Raw genomic sequence first — 12,052 nt, 5'->3', positions numbered from 1 at the left:
TCTGACCTAGAAGATTATGTGTAGTGCCCTACAAGGTCCTCACAAAGGTAATTATGAACCACCTTAAGCCTATTATGTTGTCCCTTATTATAGCTAATCAGACTAGCTTTGTTGGGAGGGAACATAATAGATAACATGATTATTGCTCAAGAGGTTATACATTTTATGTGGTATAAAAAGGGGAAGAAAGGTTGGATGGCAATCAAAATTGATATGGAGAAGGCTTACAATAGGATAATGTGTGAATTTATTGAGGACACTTTTTTTATGCCCAACTTCCTGAGAGTTTAGTTCACGTCATTATGCGTGTGTCACTTCTGCTTCCATGCAAATTTTGTGGAATGGGTGATTTACAGATAAGTTTACTCTTTCAAGAAGTGTAAGAAAAAGTGACCCTATTTCTCCATATATCTTTTTCTAACAATGGAGAAGCTTGGTCAGGCAATTAATTTGGCAATTACGAAGTCTACATGGAAGCCTGTTCGATTGGGAATGGGAAGGCCTCCTCTTTCACATTTTTTTTACAGATGATCTAGTTTTGTTTGGAAAAGAGAGCAAGGAAATTGCTGAATCCATGAGGTCTGTTCTTCAACAATTCTGTCTTTACTCGAGTCATAAAATGAATGCATAGAAATAAAAAAATATATGTTTTTCAACTAACACTAATGACTTGGTTAGGGATATGCCTAGTGAGGGAATTGGGTTTTCAATAGGTGAAGGACTTAAAGGATTACTTAGGAGAATCGTTGTTCAACAAAAGAGTCACTTGAAGTACATTCCAATTCGTTATAGCTAAGGTGTAGAAGAGGCTAAATAGGTTTGATGCTAAACTCCTATCTATGGTTGGTAGAGTTACTTTGGCTAAATAATGCTACTGACCATCTCTGGTTACTTTATGCAATCGACCATGATTCCTGTAGAAGTTTGTGATAAGATTGAACAGATTGTTAGGAGCTTTGCTTGAGGCTCAATGATAAATGCTAGGAAAATGCATTTAGTTAACTGGGATACATGTTGCCAACCTATGAAGCGTGGGGGTCTTGGTTTCTGGAAATTGGTTTTTCAAAATAGCTTTTTTCTTATGAATGTAGCTTTTCAGTTTACGACCAATGTGGATGCTCTTTGGGTACGCTTGTTGTGGCATAAATACAGGGTAATGGACCGATGTCCTAAATCTATTTATTGACCCTGTTGTTCTTATGTGTGGTGATCTTTGTCAAACATCTGGGATTAGTTTAGGGGGAATGTTTCTTGGAGCATAGCTGATGGGAAAGATATGGATATTCTTAACGACATTTGGATACTTGAATTGGGGTCGATTCGTAACGACATGTTGGTCAGATCGAATATGGAAAATCAAGTTATAGTAGCTAAGTGGTTAATGCAGATGGTCATTGGAGCTGGTCATGTAACGACCCAAAATTTACGGGTATTGGAAAATTAAATTTTAGGGTCATCATTTTTGCAAAATAAATTCATAAATATTTATTAGAAATATTTACGAAGCTAGTAATGTAGTTAATTAGACTTTGGTTAAGTGAATTAGCTTGAATTAAAGCTAATTTAGTGAAAGGACTAGATTGAATATAATGTAAAAGTTTAATTATAGACTAAAGAAAAGTGAAGGGACTAAATTAGTGAATAAACCAAAAAGGGGGAAAATGTGTGGTATAAATTAATACATTTGTAATAATTGTATTTATACAAATGTAAATTATATATGTATTTACTTATATTTTAAGTATAAGATATTTAATATATATAATATATTATTATAATAATTTAATAATATAATAAAGCATAAAATAAAGTAAAATTAAAATAAAGTAAAAGAAATAAATAAATAAATAAATAAAAGAAAGAAAGAACAGAGAATGAAAACGAAATAGAAAGGAAAGAAAAAGAAAGGAAAAATAGGGTTTTGAGGTTTGAAGCTTAATTGGTAAGTCAATTTAGTCCATTTTCTTGTAATTTTGATGTTTTTGGAATCCTACTTGAATCATGGTGAAATTTAGAAAGTCAATGAGTTTTTAGATGTTAATTAAGCTGAATAAATAGATGAATTATGAGATAAAATGATAGAAATTCAAGTTAGAAGTGAAAGAATGATTGAATTGTAAAGAGAGATATAAATTTTGTTATAGTAGGGACTAAATTGTCTAAATTGTAGAATTGATGTTTTATATTGAATATTAAGAGTTGAAACTTGTTTAAAGTAGGTATTAAATAAAAATAAGAGATTTATTTGAAGAGAAAGAATGGTTATGGTGGAAGGACTAAATTGGAATTTATGTAAAAATTACATGAAAAATAGAAGAGTATGTTATTTAATGATAAGTATTGATGATTTTAAATGTTAATTTTTCCGTAGCTAACGTAGCACCGGAAATGTCATCAAAGAAGGGAAAAGAGAAAGTGAGCGAAGATAACGAATAAACTCGAGAATTACGGTTTGTATTTCTATAACCAAACTTAATAGTTATTTTGATACATATTGTCAATATTATGTATGGCTATTGAAATTAAGGTAAGTATTGATATTGTGGTATTGTGTTGACTCATGAATATTTGAATTAAAATGTATATTGATTGTTGATGATGAATTGAAAGTGAAATGAAAACCCTATTAATAGTGTCGGGCTAGTCGGATATAGTTGACATGCCATAGGATTGGAAGTGTTTAGGGTTATTCCGACTTTGTGTCGATGAGGCACTATAAGTGTCAATTACTGTTACTGTTCCGGATTCGTTCCGATAAGGTACTCTGTGTACCGCTATTGCTACTGCTACTGTTACTGTTACTGTTACGGTGTATTCTGGCTTCGGCCAATGAAACACTATATACTATCCCGGTGTGTAGGTTGGATCCGTGTATCTGTCCAGGTCCGAGTTATGTTAATAGGGATAAATTACTGCATTGAAGACTGAATGATACTGACTGAATTGAATATCTTACTGGTTTTGATTCTAATGATAAATGTTATTACGAAATGAAGACAATTAATGGAATGTTCATGATATGTTTATTTATTGGATTCTATAGTTTAAGTATAAATGCATAAATTAAGTATTGGTTTATAGAAATACCACTGAGTGTATACTCAGCGTACGGTTTGTTTCCGTGCGTAGGTTAGGTACAAAGTAAATAACGTCTCAGCAATCCAAGCCAACTCCCGAACTCATGTATCTTATCTTGAGGAATGGCATGTACCTTGATCGTTTTTTATGTTATTTTGTTTATAAGTGATGTTAGTGAAGAATGTTAATAGATAGTTAATAAATGAAATGTGTATGTTATAATATAGTCCATTTTGAATTGACTTGAATGGTACTTAAGTATAAATTTTGAAGTTGCTTTGTTTAATGGTTATTAAATACGTGAGTTAAATTGTTATACTAGTGGTTTTAGTGTGTATTTGATATGTTTAATCATGTTTTGGACTGGTTGAAAGATTGTATTTTAAATTGCTTGCTATTCAAGGTGTGCAGGGTTGGTAAATTTGAACTATAAGGTTCATTTTGAGTCCATACGGCATGTCAGACGGGCGTGTGATCAGATCGTGTGAGACACACGGCTTGCACACGGGCATGTTGATAGATCGTGTGTCCCCTGCATCCTTAAATGTAAAGTCAGAATAGTATACAGGTAAAAGACACGGCCATGTGTCTTGGTCGTGTGAAGGACACGGGTTTCAAGCATGATCATGTGTCAAAATCGTATGAAAATGGCTTAAAAATGGTGAAAAATCAGTTTACCACAAGGCCTAGCCACATTGGTGTGTGCCTAGGCCGTGTGCCCCTTTGATGCTTAAGAAATTGCAAGTCAGAATTGCCCACGGGCTGGACACACGGCAATGGAAGCCACACAGGTTGGCCACACGGGCGTGTGCCCCTAACTTTAAGAAATTTTTTTCAAAGTTACCGGTTTAGTTTCAAATCATTTCTAAAACATGTAATGGGCCTCGTAGGTCTATATTAGGGACCTTACGGTGAAATTTGAAAAGTTCTGATTTGGAATGCAAATTTATGACTCGATTTTGTATAAATGCTAGTGTATAAGTCCGGTAATGCTCGTAACCCTATTCTGGTAACGGATACGGGTTAGGGGTGTTACAGGTCAGCACTACGGTGGTATGTAGGTAGGGATGTCTTAAAGTATACAGTAGTATGCCCTTCCCATGTAATGTGACAGGTAGGTATAATTGTCTTTGGTGACTACATAGAGCTGGGAAGTTTTCTGTTAAAGCAGCGTATAATATTTTAATACGGATGGATGATCAAGTAGAGGCTAGTGTTTGGAGTGGAATTTGGAAGACCAAGCTATCATTGAGAAACAAGTACTTCCTTTGGCTAGTTTTGCACCAAAAGCTCTTAACAAAATTTGAAAGTGCTAGTAAGAATATGTCACTTACGACTGGTTGCACCTTGTATGGGGATAATTAGGAAATAATTATTCATGCTTTTCGTGACTACACAGTTGCGGCTAAGGTATGGGAAACAGTGATATCCCTGATTTTTTTGTCTCACTTTTTTAGTTTAGATCTTTTGAACTGGGTAATGTCAATTTGACTAGTGATTTTGGTGGTAATGATGCTCATGAAGAAATTTTTCTTTTCTTGTATTGGTTGCTATGGAAAATAAGAATAATGTTATCTTTCAGCAAATAGCAAATAGGCCTGAAGAGATTGTTTGCGGGGCAGATTGCTTTGTTTCTAATATTCGCGAGTCAAAAATGGACTTAGGGTCATTGGGAGTAAATCAAGGAGTGAGGGTAAAATGGCATTCACTGAGTCTTGGATGGGTTAAGGTCAATGTTGACGAGTTTTCAAAAGTGAATGGATTGGTTGATGGATGGTGGAGTGGTGCAAGACTCGGTGGGGAATTAGATTAAAGGTTTCAGGAAATGTATCTGGAAGGGCTCTGCTCGTAAGTCCGAGTTATGGGCTATTTTAAGTGGACTAAAAATAGCTTGATTAAGAATTATAATAAGGTTATTGTTGAAAGTGACTGCATGAATATTGTTGAGATGATAATGGAAAGTTTTGTAAATATTTTTCTATAACCCTTGTACGAAGAATTAATAAGGTCAGATGAAAGTTACAAGAAGTTAAGTTCCAATTTGTTCCAAGAGAGGGTTATACAATAGCAGATTGCTTTCCTAAATCATGCTCGATTGATGATGTTGATCTTACTATTTTTGAGTTTCCTAACTTTCCTGTTAGGAAATTATTGTTTGAAGACAAACTTGGTGCATCACATGTAAGATTTATTTGATCTAAAAGTAATTAATTGCCTTATTTTATTCTCATATATATAAATATATGTTTAATAATATTAAAAATTATAATATTTTATATCAATAGTTTATTAATTTTAAATATTTAAAAAAAAATATTAATAATATAATAATATTAAACTTTAATTTTCATACAAAAATAAAATCACTCATAAAGACGACTTTTCTAGAAAATAATTTGTATTTTTCAAAAGAGCAAGTCACTTTACATGAAAAAGAATTTAATTTTCTATTATTCTGTAAATTATTTTTTACCGACCAAATTGTTTTTCATAAAACAAACATAAAAAAATAAAAAATATTTTCCAAAACATATTTTCAATAAAAAATATTTTCAACACGATACTACTGCCTCCATTTTAATGGAAATAAACTAATTTCAGAAAACAAAACAAACGTGATTCTTTTCCTTTAAATTTTTTCATACCCATAATAATTTGTATTATAAAAATCGTAAGTACTGAATGTATCTTTCTTTTTTTATGAACTAATGTTACGTGTTCATGCATAGGGGAAAGCGAACCCCAAATGTATCGCAAATATATATTCCTAATCCAAAACATACGGAACTCCGTACTCCGTATATGGCAGATACTCGGACTAAGTGGAGTATATCCAAGTCCAACAGCAACATTCAATTCCATGTTGATGTTAACCTAGTTCACAACCATGATCTGTCCCAAACAATGAAGAAAAGCAGATAAACCAGCGCAAGCAAAACTATTAATCACATAAAGCATTGACAGCATCACGTTTTTATATACCATCCAGCCTAAATTTCTACTAATAAAGGAATCTCCTTATTTCTCCATTTCTTCAGGAAAAATTTATCTCATGTTGAAAGGTCTGTGGACTCCAATTCCTAACAGGCTATTATTTTACATTCAACCTTCTTCATTTAGATATAAAACTGCAAAACAGTAAACACCCTATGCATCATCATCAAACAAAACGATCATCTCTCCAGTGGCCTTTTTTTCCACTTGAAAAAAAATACAAGCTGTGAACAGAATTAGTGCCTCATCACTCACTTTTTCACCTCCTCGTATTCGGCTTCTTGGGCCTGGTCACCACCTTGAGCACCTCCAGAAGAACCTCCTTGGGCACCACCAGAACCACCAGACATGTGCTCCCCAATCTTTGAGACAGCTTTATTCGCTGCATCTATCTTGGCCTTGATCTCGTCAACATCCTCTCCTTCCGTTGCCTTTCTCAAATCTGCAACAGCACCCTCGATTTCTTTTGCAATTTCACTAGGAATCTTCTCCCTATACTCATTCAAGCTCTTCTCTACACTATAAATAGTGGTGTCTGCATTGTTTTTTACATCAATCAGACTTTTCCTTTGTTGGTCCTTCTGCGCATGCAACTCAGCTTCTTTAACCATCTTCTCAATCTCATCCTCCGAGAGACCACCAGAGGAACGTATCGTAATTTGCTGTTCTTTACCAGTGGCCTTATCCTTGGCCGAAACAGTGACAATACCATTGGCATCAATGTCAAATGTAACCTCAATCTGAGGCATACCTCTAGGAGCAGGGGGAATGCCTACCAAGTCGAACTCACCCAAAAGCTTGTTGTCAGCAGCCATTTCACGCTCACCTTGAAGCACCTTGATACCTACTTGAGTCTGGTTATCAGCTGCAGTAGAGAACACCTGAAAATCAAAGAATCCCCATCAAACATAGAAAAAGAAAACAAATTATATCCAAAGAAATATTTTTCAAAGCAATTAGAGCATGCGTATATGCATCTAAAAACTAAAGTTGTCAAACTTATTCTGTTCCAAGAGCTACTAAAAAAGCTTATGACATACTGATAATCCCCACTAAGGAAAAAATGCAAACAATATGCACCAAAGACATACCTGACTTTTCTTTGTTGGAATGGTTGTGTTCCGGTTGATTAGCCTAGTGAATATTCCACCTAGTGTCTCAATACCAAGTGACAAAGGAGTTACATCGAGCAGAAGCAACTCTTTAACATCCCCACGAAGTATACCACCCTGAATTGCTGCCCCCATAGCAACAGCCTCGTCAGGATTGACTCCTTTGCTTGGACTCTTCCCAAAGATCCCTGAAACTACTTCTTGCACTTTAGGTACACGTGTCATCCCTCCAACAAGAAGAACCTCATCAACATCATTTGTGGAAATGCCAGCATCTTTCAAGCAATTCTTACAAGGTGCTTTGGTCCTCTCAATCAAGTGATTTACCAAAGATTCAAACTTTGATCTGGTCAATGTGATATTCAAGTGTTTTGCCCCAGAAGCATCAGCTGTTATAAATGGAAGATTAATTTCAGTCTGCGATGTTGATGAGAGTTCAATTTTAGCTTTCTCAGCAGCTTCCCGAAGCCTTTGAAGTGCGAGCCTATCCTTTGAAAGATCAATTCCCTCAGTCCTCTTGAATTCACTCACCAAGAAATCCAGCAATGCATTGTCAAAATCCTCTCCTCCCAAGAAAGTATCACCATTTGTTGCTTTGACCTGGACACGATTGTCATCAGTACAACTGGCCTAATCTCTCTAAAACAAACCCTCTAAGGAAAAAAAAAAAAAAAAGATGCTTATTGCTTACCTCAAAGACACCATTTGAAATCTCCAAAATTGAGATATCAAATGTACCGCCACCAAGATCAAAGACTGCAATGAGACCCTCCTTGTTGTTCATTCCATATGAAAGGGCAGCAGCAGTAGGCTCATTGATTATTCTCTCAACATCAAGGCCTGCAATTCTACCAGCATCCTTAGTTGCTTGCCTCTGGGCATCATTGAAATAAGCTGGAACAGTGATAACTGCTTTAGAAACACCCTTTCCAAGATAAGCCTCTGCAGTTTCTTTCATTTTGGTCAAAATAAATGCCCCAATTTGACTAGGAGAATATTGCTGCCCATTTGCTTCAACCCACGCATCTCCATTGGGAGCCTTGACAATCTTGAAAGGAACCATTCCCATTTCCTTTTTCGTCTGAGGATCTTCATATCTTCTACCGATTAGACGCTTGGTTCCAAAAACTGTGTTGGTTGGATTGGTCACAGCCTGACGTTTTGCGGGGGTGCCCACAAGTAGCTCTCCCTTTTGGTTGAAAGCAACAACAGAAGGTGTTGTCCGTGCACCTTCAGAGTTCTCAATAACTTTGGGATTCTGACATCAATGACAAACTCGATCAGAGACGATGACCTTAACTTCCAAAGCTAACAAAAAAATTAAGGACATCCACCAACTAGTCTAAATCTTACCTTTCCCTCCATGACAGCAACACAGGAGTTGGTCGTACCCAAATCAATACCAATGACATCATTGCCGGCAGGTTTTGAACTGCATTAAAGAAAAACAAAAAAGAGCAATCAGAAATTTACAATAAATAGACAATAATGAGAATAACTAAAACAGTCGTTACCTGAAAGCTCTACAAAAGCTTGTCCAATTAATTCCCGCGGAGGTCTTGCCATTGTTAGTAAGCTGCACAACAAGCAATTAAGCATGAGGCACCATCCTTTTCATTCACTGGGAATATTGTTGAAGTAATTGGCCAACTAACTCAAATAACCATTTTCACTAACCAAATCTCAACCCTTAATTCAAGAAACCGCAGAACGTAAAGCTTAAACGAACTTGAACCAAAAAGACACACGTGTAATAATGATATCTCAAATTTAGTCAAGAGAACCAAGCTATGAGAGACACAAAGCAATAAATAAATATGTATAATCGTCCTTTAATTTCCTAAGATATTATGGGACAGCACGATCTACTTCATTTTATAGTCAATTCCAATTTAACCAAATAATACTCGCAAAAGATCCAGTTTAAATGAACGAAAAAATATATGTATCTATTACTTTTAGTAGCCTACAGATCAAAGAGTAAAAATATCTAGATAAATTCCCTTTTCCTACGCTTCCTCAACAACCAAACAGAATACAACACCCCGAAGCACAATTCATTTAGACAAATCACAACAATCGAACACGAAAAACTTTAAATCAGACATTAGAGTCAGAAACTTACGCATCTATAGGCAGAGAGAGGAGATGCAGCGATGTCACGTCGTCGGAATGAACGGAGCAGAGCTGCCGTAGCCATAGCTATAAATTACAATAGAACAAGAAGGATCGACAGAGATAGAAATGAGGATGCACCGTTGCTTAATCTAAAATGTTTGGATAAGACGTTTCTAGGGTTTAGGGTTTTGCTTTACAACACTGTTTTTTTAATGAGGTTAAGATTCTCTGGTAAATAATAGAAGGTTCTAGATTAACAATGGAATAGGGATCTGATGGTTAATAATACGCCACGTTAATTAAATCAAAATCACATCTGATGGTTAGCATGGAGCCGCGTATTTTCTAATACTCCTACCGAGTTTAGAGTTTTTCTGCTTTTGAAAAATGACGTCAAAAATTATACTGGAAAAATGTTTTTAAAAAATTTAATTTAAAATTTTAGTGTTTAATATTATTGTTAAAATGTATTTTTGAAAAATAAAATGTTTATTTTAAATATATATGAAATATAAATTTTAAATATTTTTAAGTAATAAATGTTAATTATTTATAAAATTTAATTAGAATATATAAATTATATTTTAAATATTAAATATAATCATTAAATATTTGTAATTAGTATTTTAAAAAATATTTTTTTAATTAATAATTTTAATATATTTATAATTAAGCACCAAGAAAATAAAAGGAGAAAGTACTATATTATTGGAGGGATAAATAAGTAATTAAGAATCAAAAGTACTTTTAGAATAGAAAAAGTTAAAAATTTTAGTCTATCCTTTTTAGGAGTGTTTGCCAAAAATTTCCGTCAAAAACAGCTTATTTAACACAACTTTTTTTTCAAAAATATTTTTGGAGCCAATAGTATTTTTTTCAAGCACTACTAAACATGCCATTAGTGTTCTTTTTTCCTGAAGTCTTCTATTTCGTTTGACTATGAATTTGGTTCAGTTGAGTTTTTTTCTTTTTAATTAATGGGTTTGATTTTTAATTTTTTATATTATTTTTTTATTTTTGTATTTATTTTAATTAAACTAACTATATTTTATGTCTTTTTAAATATTATTCGATAAAAATTTAAAATTATTTACAAATATTTTTGAATATATATTTTTTCAAGTAAATAAAAAATTAATAAATTTTATATAGTATCTTTAAAAAATATTTTTTTTATAAAAGTTTTATTTTAGTTTCATTATTTTAAATATAAAATATTTATTTTTACATTATAAAAATTAAAATTAATAAAAAATGACATTAAATTTAACTTGGTTGATCATGATTTTATAATTTGTATCGTATAAATTGTTTAAACACCTTAATTTAGATCAATTTTTAATTTTTAATTTATTTTTGCTCAACCCTAAATTTAGTTATTAGTTTTTTTTTCAATTCAATGGAAAGAGTTTTACAAAAATAAAAAACCAAATGTCTATGTTAACAAAATTGAGCTTCCATATAAATTTTTGTTTTTCTAAAAGATAAATATGAATATGATTTTTAATTTAATATATAACATTATACATTAATTTTTATTTTATATTATTATATATTTAACTTTTTCACATTATTAAGGCTTCCTTTGGATGGGTGATGTGTTCATCTCTGGTGAGGTTAAAAATAACGGTGGTGGAGAGATTAGTCACTGTAACAGTAAAATTGAACCCAACGGTGACTGTGCGTTTGGATTTAAACGCAGTCATAGCGATGAGTTTAGAATAGAAAATGACTATTAAGAACATTAGATTAAAAAATATATTTAATAAAAATTTTAAATTATTTTATTTTTATGAAATTATTTAAAATATGTGAATTTGTAATTTTATTTAATAAATTATTAATATGTATCATAATTTTTTATAAATATTTTAATTAATTGTATAATCATGTTAAATTATTTATTATATTAAATGATAAATATTTTAAATTATTTTTATAGTTAATTAATTTATTATAACAATGTAAAATATTAATGTAAAATATTATTTTCACAAATAATAACATCGCACTTAATAAAATTTTAAAGTATTGATTTTGATTTTTTTTTAAGACAGAATAATATTTTAGCATAAGACATACATGTTTCATTATTATTGAAAACTAAATTAGGATACAACGTTTCTTTGGGAAGACGAACTCATTAAACTAGTTGCAATGGTTTCCCTTAACAATTAGATTTCAGTATCACCTTCACCATTAGAGGAATTTGATTCACCTTGATTAAAATGACTTCTAGATGTCAGCATGTCGGGCACATTCTCAAATTCTCTAAAATCTCTATCATTTGATTTAGCATGTCTTCGAATGTAATTATACAAAACCATTGTTACATTAACAATTAAAACTTGCTTGTCGAATGAATATCTTGAAATATCTCTTAATATTGGCCATTTTTTCTTTCATACTCCAAATGTTCATTTAATCACGGAGTGCATTGAAGAATGTTTATGATTAAATATTCCTTTTTTTCTTGATACCCGTAACGACCCGAAAGTTAATAGTATCGAAAAATACGATTTTGGGACCCTATTTTTTTAAACAGAGTCTGTAATTATTTTAATAAAATATTTACGAATTTATTATATAGCTGAATTGAATTTTGTATAGATAATTTCGTCGAATTAGTGATTAATTAATGTTTAGGGCTTAAATTGTAAAATCCATTCGCTATAGATTTTTATTTAGTAAAAGGATCAAAGATTTAAATTGCAATTAACCAAATGTCTAAAATAGCAATTAGACCATAA

General features: G+C 32.3%; 1 protein-coding gene and 1 long non-coding RNA gene across 2 annotated transcripts; one reads left to right on the top strand and one right to left on the bottom strand.

Moving 5' to 3' along the window:
- The first annotated feature begins 217 nt into the window (after positions 1-217).
- Positions 218-3,394, top strand: LOC121210811 (uncharacterized). Its single transcript, XR_005906006.1, has 3 exons — positions 218-579; positions 2,372-2,450; positions 3,130-3,394. It is a non-coding gene; the product is annotated as an uncharacterized lncRNA (long non-coding RNA).
- Positions 3,395-5,997: 2,603 nt separating this feature from the next.
- LOC121203553 (heat shock 70 kDa protein, mitochondrial) lies at positions 5,998-9,552 on the bottom strand. The gene is made up of 6 exons (XM_041082449.1): positions 9,310-9,552; positions 8,699-8,760; positions 8,538-8,616; positions 7,876-8,442; positions 7,164-7,784; positions 5,998-6,953 (listed from the first exon to the last, which is right to left on the bottom strand). The coding sequence occupies exons 1-6, from the start codon at positions 9,382-9,384 to the stop codon at positions 6,324-6,326; spliced, it is 2,034 nt and encodes a 677-aa protein (XP_040938383.1). The 5' UTR covers positions 9,385-9,552; the 3' UTR covers positions 5,998-6,323.
- Positions 9,553-12,052: the final 2,500 nt, after the last annotated feature.

This window comes from Gossypium hirsutum, chromosome A12, assembly GCF_007990345.1.
Source record: "Gossypium hirsutum isolate 1008001.06 chromosome A12, Gossypium_hirsutum_v2.1, whole genome shotgun sequence".
Classification (NCBI taxonomy): domain Eukaryota; kingdom Viridiplantae; phylum Streptophyta; class Magnoliopsida; order Malvales; family Malvaceae; genus Gossypium; species Gossypium hirsutum.
The sequence above is the reverse complement of the archived record's forward strand: the minus strand, read 5'-3'. Positions and strand labels throughout refer to the sequence as shown.